The sequence below is a fragment of the Talaromyces marneffei genome, chromosome 4, assembly GCF_009556855.1.
Source record: "Talaromyces marneffei chromosome 4, complete sequence".
Taxonomy (NCBI): domain Eukaryota; kingdom Fungi; phylum Ascomycota; class Eurotiomycetes; order Eurotiales; family Trichocomaceae; genus Talaromyces; species Talaromyces marneffei.
Genome location: NC_072351.1, coordinates 1,265,523 through 1,275,514, shown reverse-complemented (window position 1 = coordinate 1,275,514; position 9,992 = coordinate 1,265,523). Strand labels below are relative to the sequence as shown.

Genomic DNA, 9,992 nt, shown 5'->3' with positions numbered 1-9,992 from the left:
GCGATCTTGCAAGTGTAATCAATCATCTCCTTAGATTTAGCAGACATATTAATGCATACATGCATAAATACTAACCGCGATGCTGGCCCCCAAGGCAGGAAATAAGCTTTAACGCTCGTTTACAAGCCCCCGCGAGCGAACTCATTAGTCTTGTTGATGACCCCATCAGACTTTAGTAAGCCCGTTAGTAGCTCGTTGATGAGCTTATTAGTGAGCTGGTTAGACTCATGAGCTAATTAGGCTGTTAGTCAGCTCATTGACTAGTTAACTAGTTAACTTAACTTGGCTTGTCAGTGAGCCGTTGATCAGCCCGTGTATGTATGAGCCCTAAAACTAGTTCGGTGCCTTTCAGTGAGCACGTTAGTAAGCCCATATACCAGTGGCATATAGTTATTCCATACCGAACACTCCAGCCATACCGTATTCGTGCTGGAAAGCTCACCGCCGGAGACGGGCTCGCTTTGTCCATCGGACCTCTTATATTCTAACATCCGCCCGGGGTGCGGGCGCGATCTTTCCATTGCGATTTGCGACCAGCATATACTTGCTTCCCAATATACCAAATATGTCCGACTATGTCAACCCTCGCGCGCATGCCTGCCAGAACTGCGTCAAGGCAAAGGCAAAATGCTACGACCTAACGGATGGACGCTGCGAGAGGTACGAGTTGTTTGTCCCAATCCCGACGTTATGTAGCGTCGGCGCTGAAAAGGCTCTGTTTAGGTGTAAACGCCTCGACAAGAACTGTATAATGCAGGATCGTAGCACACCACGACCATCAAAACCCTCCAAGTCAAGGTAGCCTTTCTCGTACCGCCTGCGTACCCGGGCCCGCTATTAACACAAGATGTAGGCGAAACGACCAAGCATTAAAAATTATACAGCTGGAGCAGAAACTCAACAGCCTAGTCTCGCTTCTTGGTTCTTCTCAGCAAAATCAAGATCATGGCGCATTCAATGCGATTACACCAGAGTCCACCGGACCAACCTCCAGCGCATCAGAATCCATGAGCGCTCCGATACAGATGAGACAACCTATTCCGCAGTGTTTTCCAACCACACAACAGCAATATGAGCTTGGATCGCCGTTGTTTGCGCTGCCAGAGGGCAGAACCAACAAGAGCCCGGACGATTTGCTGGACATCTTCCGTCGGGATATGGCGCATCAGGCCCCGTTTATATCAGTCCCCGTACAAATGTCGGCGCAGGCCCTCGCAAGAGAACGCCCCGTTCTTTATCGCGCAATCATGACAGTGACGTCATATCATGACTCTGTCTATCAATTACATATGGGCCAGGAATTGGTCAAATACATGATGGAGCGTCTGATCCTGCTTGGCGAGAAGAGCTTGGATCTCCTTCAGGGGCTTCTGATCTATATCAACTGGTACAACAGCCTGTTTCACGCCAATCCGCAGACAAACACCTTACTCGGACTCGCGTTTTCTCTGCTTGTTGATTTGAACCTGTACGTCCCATACAAGAGCGGCAACAACCATGAAAAATTCGTTGGTGAAATGAAAGTCACCGTCACCTCGAACCCGAATTGGGCTCGAAGTTCGGAGCCTTCAAGGGAAGAAAGAAGGGCTGTTCTTGGATGCTTCTATCTCTTCTCATGTGTAAGTGGCTCTATTTCGTCAATGGTTACGCTTGAGCTCACCTTTGATTTGTTTTCAGGTATCGTCTAAATTTCGCAGTTTGAACCCACTACACTGGACAACCAACATCCAGCAATGCTACGAGGAAATATTGAAAGCCCCCGAATACGAGAATGATCTGCGGCTAGTTCATTTGGTAGATTTGCAACGGATTGCAGAGAATACTAAATATATCCTTGACCGCGAATTCCCATCGTCGAATAGGTCCGTCCCAAATGCTTCCGTTGGTCTACACCTCAAATTACTAGTGTCCGATTTGGAGAAGTTCAAAGTCACGCTACCTGAAAGATTCCAACAAGATTGTAGGTTGCGTCCAAGGTGTTTGCAACGCCCGGAGTGCTGATCAGAAAATGTCTTATAGCGATCATGATGATGCATTACCATGCGGTTGAAATACTCGTTTTCGAATTATGCTTCTTCATGTCACCCACCGCTCCGGCGCAGGGACTGTCCCCCAATCGAGCCGACGCCTTATGGATGTGCCTAACAGCAACTCGCACACTTATAAACATATATTTTTCACTTCATTCACCACCCCACGTCAGCTTCTCCGCAATAACGTTACAACAACTCTACCTCGCCCTGGCGACATTGTCCAAGTTATTATTATTCAAGGCCGACGACTGGGACGTGAACTATGCGCAACCGTCGGTGGACTTGTCTACTCTGCTAGATAGTCTAGTCACCAGAACGGAAGACCTTAGCGCAAGGTACGATTTGATGGAGAACAACAAGCCCTGGCTACAGACTAGCCGGAGGTTCAGACAAGTGAGGACTCGATTTGATGACCTGTTGTCAAATGAGAACGTCTCGCCCGCCAATATTTCTACTGTACAGTCATCATCAAATGGGTTATTGCTATCGTCATATCATGAGTTTCGTCTCGATCAATTCGGGTTATGGGACGATAGGTTTTGGCCCACCATGCAAGACGACCCTGCACAATGCAGTAGTTAGTCTGTTAACGTTTTTTTCCTCTTTTTTTTTTTTTTTTTTTTTTTTTTACGAAGCTACCGATGTTCAACGACCATTTTCTCATGTACCTTTAGACCTCAAAATATAGACCAACAAACAATCCCTTGACGAAGGTTTAAGAAAACGAGCATCTCATCTCTTCTCTAGCTAATAATAATAAACCTTCACAGCATGCTTCAATGTTCACATGCATATCCGCTCTACCTTGGGGGCGAAAGATTATCTTAGTATGCATTAGCCCAAATTTTAAAATCTCTAATCAACTTCCGAGAACCGCAATCATTGACTGATGAACCGGGACATACTGATCCGTACGGGTCCTAACGGATCAGATATTTCGTGATTGATTGTATACCTGGCCAATAAGCAGCTCCAGAGCTTGAATTCACACTAATGCATGCTTCGTAGAGTCCCAGTACTGAAATACACCTTCGTGGCTTTTCGCCCCCAAGGCAGGTGCAGGTGTTTGATATCAACAACTAGCTGCATATGTAGTTGGGTAACAGCATTTTGGTTTTGTTTGAAAATAATTTATCCGGTTCTAATGGACAGCCATTAGAATAATACGGAGGGCACTGATGTTTAATTGTTCTCTCAGGGTTTCTTAGGAGGCGGGGGGGATAGATCACATGACATTCCTAACCCTACTGCGGAGTCCGTAGACCTGCCTAATGCGGTAGTAATTGGCCTATAATCCAAGTGCACGGTGCAATATGGATTACCTAGGTAGGACAGTGCTCTGTTAATGTTTACTATACAATGACATAGTTGGCTTGGAGGAAACGTAGATCTTGGAGCATACGGGTGTAAGAGCTTGCCCCCAAAGCTAGTTAGTTGATGCAGCCGAACTAACTAATGCTAACTAAACGAACAAGGTCTTATCTTAAACCACACATACTACGTACTTTATCTGTTAACAACGCCAGTCCAGTAATCGGCGTTTTTTTTTTTTGATCTACCTTACGTAGCATGTCTTAGGGCTAGAATTAGAGTAAAAGCTCAGACGAGAGATTAAAACGCCTAGTCAGCATTACGAAGACGCTATTCCTTTTGCGGCGAGCTACTACCAGGATTAGGAGCAAACGTCTCCGTCGGAGACGGAGTGGTAATGACTCCGACGGAGCCATAAGGGGCATTATGTATATTAGTTATAAGTATCGAGGATGAGACGGTAATATTTTTTTGGAGAGCAATTTAGCTTTAGAAACTTTTTGTTTAGCAAAATTCGATACGCAGTAGTCGACGCAAACGAAAAGACTGCTGGATCCGGTGCAATTACGCAGGTTTTATCCTACAGCGCCGCCGAAGATGTCGGATTCTCACGCATCGACTGATGTCGAGGGCTCTCTGAGAGATGAACCCAAACGACTGGAAGAAGGTACCGTCGACAGTGAAATTAGCGAGAAGACTGTAGATGCGCCAGCTCCTCCTCCAGCTGCACCGGTTGGCCCGCAGCCTCTGCCCGCGGTCCAGCTGTGGACAATCGTTGCTGCGGTTTCGCTGGCTGGTTTCATCTATTCCATGGACGTTGCAATTATTACAACTGTGAGTTGCCTTTATCACTCATTTGTGGAAGCCAAAAAGATAATGCGACTAATGTGCTTGGAAAGGCCATTCCCGCCATCACCACTCATTTCCAGACCATTAAAGATATTGGTTGGTATGGAAGCGCGTACCTTATTACATTGTAAGAGCCAATCTCCAATCATCATTTCAGCAAGCTAACATGTGCGCCAGATGTGCCTGCGCACCCATCATGGGCAAGATTCTCCAAAACTACTATTCGAAGGTACCGTATTCCTGAACGCATTGCAATCCGTAGGATTCAGCTCATTTTCTACTTTCAGTACGTTTTCTTCGCATTTGTGGTTGTCTTCGAGGTCGGCTCCCTGATCTGTGCATTGGCGCCTACGTCAACTGCATTCATCATTGGCCGAGCAATCGCTGGTATCGGAGGTGCTGGCCTCTTCAATGGAGGCCTGGCCATCGTCGCAGCCTCCTCTACCAAAGAGCAACGTCCTGGTAAGAAAGCTGTACAGATGAACGATTTACGTCATGAATAGTGTACTAATTTTTTAACAACTGGAACAGGTCTCGTTGCTCTCGTATACGCATTCTCTCTACTCGGATCAGTTATCGGTCCCATCATCGGAGGTGTCTTCACGGAGAAGGCTACTTGGAGATGGTGTATGTCCAACCGACATTTACTATTATTTGCGAATTGCAACTAATATACAATTGCAGGCTTCTACATCAACCTCCCGCTTGGTGCCGTTACCCTCGGCGCCATCATGCTCATCCGCGTCCCAGATATCCGAGACAAGACCAAGAAAGCCAAAACCTTCTTGGAAGCTATGAACCGTCTTGATCCTATCGGATTCGGTCTCTTTGCACCAACCTGCATTATGCTTTTGATGGCCCTCCAGTGGGGTGGTACCACATACGCTTGGGGTTCATCCACCATCATCGGTCTTTTCGTCGGCTTTGGAGCTAGTTTGATTGTCTTTATCTTCTGGGAAAGACGTCGCGGAGATTCTGCCATGATTCCGGGATCAATCATGAAGCAGAGCGTCGTTTGGTCCTCGTGCGTTATCAACATGACCCAGTTCGCCTCTCTCTGGATCTTTTCGTACTACTTGCCTGTCTGGTTCCAGACAGTCAAGGGCAACTCTCCAATTACCAGCGGTGCCTACTACATGGCCACTGCCGCACCGATCATCGTCATCACGATGACCACCGGATTTATCGGTAGGTTTTTTACGTCCTTTATCAAAGAATAAACCCTCGCTAATACGCAATACTTTATTTATTTCTAGCCAAGAAACCAAACACCTCACTATTCATGTTCGTCGGAAACTCCATCGCGGCGATCGGTGCGGGCCTTATGACCCTCTTCGTCCCCTCCTCTTCCACCGGAGTCTGGATTGGCTACCAGGTCCTATCTGGTTTCGGCCGTGGTATCACCCAACAGCAACCTATCCTCGCCGTGCAGCAGGGTCTTGAGCCCACCAAGATCCCCATCGGCGTGGCCATGGTTCTTTTCGGACAATTCTTTGGAGGAGGTGTCTTCCTTGCCCTTGCAGACACAGATCTCTCTAGTACTTTGCTGTCTGCACTCCCAGAGTATGCTCCCAGCGCCAATATCACCGCGATTATTGAAGCCGGTGCTTCAGGCGTAAGAAATGTTGTTACTGCTGAGGAACTACCTGGCGTGATTTTGGCTTATAACAAAGCCATTGACAACGTCTTTGTAAGTTTATGATTCCCCATTGCAGACTGTGTTTGGCTTTACTAAACAAACCTCATAGTATTTGGGTACCGCTACCTCTGCATTTGCCGCAGTAGTAGCTCTATACATGCTCTTTGAGCATTTCCAGGTTTCGAAGCGTACCAAGGAGGCCGAGAGCGCATAAGCGCATCCAGGTTCGAGCAATCTAGTGCTGTACAAAAGCTCCTCGAAGCTATGTATGCTACGTATGCATTGAGTTCTTTCTTGACAAGCACACGTCGATTTCACTGAAGCTAAGTAAAAACCCCAAACTTGCAGCAAGCCGGAGTTAGTACGCCGCAGTTTTTTTTTTTTAAATAACAATTTTGTGGCTATTTTTATGTAAAACCAAAATACCAGATATAGAGCATAGCAAGAACATATAGATCTCAGTTTATTGACATTGCAAACGCATCAATGCATGCTTCGCTTTCTGTGATCCTCTCCTAGAATGTTATAACCCTAAAACCTCAACCCTCTTGAGGACTGAAGTGACCATTTCCTCTACCTAGGTACGCCAAACCATTGCACGACGTACTCAGTACACAGCTAGAGTGGCCGGGCCATTTTCTGGAAGCTTGCAATATTAATTCTAGATAGCGCTCTTGTTTTGATTCGATGTGGCAATGAAGTCCATGTTTCAGCCGTTTAGGTACCATACTCGAATCCTAACTTTTTTTCCTCCCCAATTAATTAACTGACTCGGTTATTTTGTATTCCCTACGTGAAAACAGTGGGATAACTTACAGTAGCGGCTGAGGAAGGCCAGCCATAAAATACCCTACTTCTAAGCACAGTCAGACAGTACATGTAGCGTTACTAGTGCAGTAAATATTGCAGTAATACGCATCTGATGTCCGACCGTCCCACAACCCCCCTGTCTAGCCTTGCCTAGCTTTACAGAGCTATGTACAGAAGTACGAATGGACCGGCGTAATCAGCTCGAGCATAATCATAAATATTTCATTAGTTTACTGCCTTTACTAGTGAAGGCCATTTCGCCCAGTACACTACTACGGCATGATTTGAAGGTAGTCAAGGCCTTTTGTTTTGTCCCCCAGAATTTTGTCAGCAGTCATTTTGAAGCAGAAATTCTTTGCGCGGTGGAACAGAACACAACAGACAGCCCTTGCGTAACGGTTATTCTACACTACAATGGCGGCACTATCTGATTTTTCGCGCGTGAACGAGATTGTTCTGGTCCGGTCTCCCGCTGGTGATGATCAGTCGTCGCCTTCGGCCGATGGAGTGGTGTCTTCGCGGTCCAGCAGCAAGACTCTAGCTGGTGCCACCGCGCCAGAGACGATATTGCTGCTTTCCTGGGGTGATGCGGCCTCAAAACACATTGAGAAGTACACCAACATGTACAGTAAACTCTACCCCGGAGCCAAAATCATTCTTGTCCGGGGCGGCGTGGCAGATTTCCTGTATCGCTCGGAGAGCACCCAGCGCAAGCTCGTGGCGCCAGCGGTGAAGATCCTGAGTGAATCGGCGGATGAATCGACTTTGCTTGTACACGTCATGTCGAACGCCGGATCCAAGTCATGGTCGACAATCAGCAAGTCGTACCTCGAATCCACGGGACGCCCTCTCTCCAACGCCGCAACCATCCTGGACAGCGCCCCGGGCCGCTGGCGATTTGGGCAGACATGGACAGCCCTGTCGCGAAGTTTGCCGCGCGCTTTCTTTCCCAGGATGGCGCTGAGCTTTGTTTTCGGCATGATTTTGTGCGTGATTCAAGTCAAAGACTTCGTTACTCCAGGACCGGATGTCTTAGATACCGTGCGGGAGAATTTGAACAAAGTTGTTGCGACTAGACTGAAGGGAAGCCGGAGATGCTACATTTATTCTGATGCGGACGACATCATTGGAACCGAGGACGTGGAGGAGCATGCGAAAGATGCGCAGCAGAAGGGCTGGGCGGTGGAGCTCGTCAAGTTCCAGGGAAGTACACACGTTGGACATTACAAACAGAACCCGGAAACGTATCTAGAGGCGATTCAGAGGACATGGTTGGGGAGATCGAAGTAAATAAGGTTGCATTTTACTCTTCAGGCGAGCGTTTTCTCCTACAAGGACGAGAGTTAGATTTGATGTCCCCGGCGGATACTAATGAAATGATTTATTGGCAATCGCTTATTGTAAACATTATCTTTTTTGCCTTATGTTATAAAGCTAGAGGTAGATCGACCAATTTCTAGATCAGGGACATACTTTTCTAATAACCGATACTAATTAACTTATCTCGTAATAAGAGTCCATTCTTTTAAGACATGGTCTAACTTGATTACGATTGAAACGTGTAGACTTAGCGAAACGCTTTGAAATTCTATGTATCTGGGAAACATATTTAAGACTAAAGAACGCAGCAACATCTTGCCCCTATTGTACAGTCGCGACAAGATTGGTCAACGCCTAACCTCCCCCTTTAGAAGCAAAGAACTTTGTCACCAGGCTTTGCGCTGGCACCTGGTAGCCCGTATCCAAGGGTGTTAAGAGACTTCTTCACAGCATCCACCATCGGCGGTGGCCCGCACAAAAAGACCTTCGTTGTCGCCGACGGTGCCGCGAGCCGCTCCTCCATCATATTCTTTGTCACATATCCACTGCCGCCGGTCCATTCCTTGGGGGTCTGCTCTAGTACATAGTAAATCTTCAAGTTCCCGGGGTATTTGCGGGCGAAACCGTCTAGCTCCCTGCGAAGCAAGATATCTGACTCTGTGCGGTTGGCGTAAATGAGGCTAACCTGGGTGAGGTCGCGCGGGTTCTCGCAAATGGCGCGAATCAGCTGGTACATGGGGGTGATGCCAGTGCCACCTGCGACCATACCAATCTTCTCGGCCATTCCGGGAATGTAGCGGATGCCACCCTTCGGGCCACGGAATTCGACTCGGTCGCCTACCTCGAGCTGTTTCAGGTAACCGTTTGTGAGTTCTCCTGTAGGGTAACACTTGATGACCAACTCGAGAACGCCGCGATCAGAGTTGTTGGATACCGGTGTATAAGAGCGTTGGACCATCTTGCCGTTGACTGAGCCTCGAATGGAGACGTGTTGACCGATGGGGAGGCCGACCATCATATCCTTGCGCGGAAGAGCAAAGACGTAACGGTAGGAGTCGGCGGAGAGAACCTCCTTCTTGACAAGAGGTAGCTTCTGGAAAACATTGGGGTCCAACCAGCCTCGTCCATTCAGCACGTTTCGTACCGGCAGCCTTGGGATCTGTTTGTGGGCCTTATACGAGCTGTAGTACTGCAAAATATACCCGAGGCGTTGAAGAGCGAGACCCATTGTAACCGAAAAAGCAGCAGTCGTGACGAGGACTCCCTCAGTGAAGCCAAAGCCCACGCGCTTCAAGGCGCCAGCCGATTTGAGCCATTCGGTCGCATAGTTCAATGCAGTGGGCATGTTAGGCAGGGTGCGGAGTGCAGCGATATCGAATTGCTTCGAATACCACCATGCACCGAAACATGCGGAGCTAAGACCAAGGGATAATGTAATGAAGGCGCGTGAAGACCCGCGAGGCTTCTCCTTCACTGGGGCTGGTGTTGGAGTCGTTTGTATCAAACGCGCTGTGTCGGACCTCTTTTGCTTCCGATTTCCATCTTTCTTCAGGGTGCCAACGTGGAGACTTCTCGTGATATCCCAGGCATCGTCAGAGTGTCCTGCTGCGTCGAATTCCTCACTACCATCAAGTCCTCCGATCTCAACTAAGATGTCGTCTCCGCCAGGATGATCACGAATGTACTTTGTGACATCATACACTAAAACGACGTGTCAGTAATTTATGTTTTTTTTTTTTTTTTTTTGTTTTTAAAAAAAAAAAAACTGTGCCGTCCATAATGAAGAATTCTTACCTTCACCGTGGACTATGATCCACAAGTCGTCTGCGGTATTGTGAGCAGCCACCTCATCAGCCGTGAATTCCTTGATTGCGCTCATGATGGAAGATTAAAGCATGCCAAACTGGAGTCTGCAAGTTTTGGCAGTGTAGAGGAAGGTGTAAAAAAAAGACTTAGATATTTTTTTCTCCAGCAGCACTAGGATCAAAAAAAAAACACGGCCCTCGACCCAATATGACCTAAACTGTAAG

General features: G+C 47.6%; 4 protein-coding genes across 4 annotated transcripts; 3 read left to right on the top strand and 1 right to left on the bottom strand.

Annotated features, from left to right (window-relative positions):
* Positions 1-565: 565 nt before the first annotated feature.
* EYB26_005513 (uncharacterized protein) lies at positions 566-2,615 on the top strand (the record flags this gene model as incomplete). Its single annotated transcript, XM_054264798.1, has 5 exons — positions 566-660; positions 724-798; positions 854-1,619; positions 1,678-1,960; positions 2,020-2,615. The coding sequence occupies 5 exons, from the start codon at positions 566-568 to the stop codon at positions 2,613-2,615; spliced, it is 1,815 nt and encodes a 604-aa protein (XP_054120773.1).
* Positions 2,616-3,941: 1,326 nt separating this feature from the next.
* Positions 3,942-6,046, top strand: EYB26_005512 (uncharacterized protein; the record flags this gene model as incomplete). Its single annotated transcript, XM_054264797.1, has 8 exons — positions 3,942-4,178; positions 4,244-4,320; positions 4,371-4,422; positions 4,481-4,655; positions 4,725-4,820; positions 4,878-5,381; positions 5,450-5,883; positions 5,942-6,046. 8 exons carry the CDS (start codon positions 3,942-3,944, stop codon positions 6,044-6,046), a joined length of 1,680 nt encoding a protein of 559 aa, XP_054120772.1.
* Positions 6,047-7,056: 1,010 nt separating this feature from the next.
* Positions 7,057-7,932, top strand: EYB26_005511 (uncharacterized protein; the record flags this gene model as incomplete). The annotated part of the gene is made up of 1 exon (XM_054264796.1): positions 7,057-7,932. One exon carries the CDS (start codon positions 7,057-7,059, stop codon positions 7,930-7,932), a length of 876 nt encoding a protein of 291 aa, XP_054120771.1.
* Positions 7,933-8,329: 397 nt separating this feature from the next.
* EYB26_005510 (uncharacterized protein) lies at positions 8,330-9,841 on the bottom strand (the record flags this gene model as incomplete). Its single annotated transcript, XM_054264795.1, has 2 exons — positions 8,330-9,663; positions 9,757-9,841. 2 exons carry the CDS (start codon positions 9,839-9,841, stop codon positions 8,330-8,332), a joined length of 1,419 nt encoding a protein of 472 aa, XP_054120770.1.
* Positions 9,842-9,992: the final 151 nt, after the last annotated feature.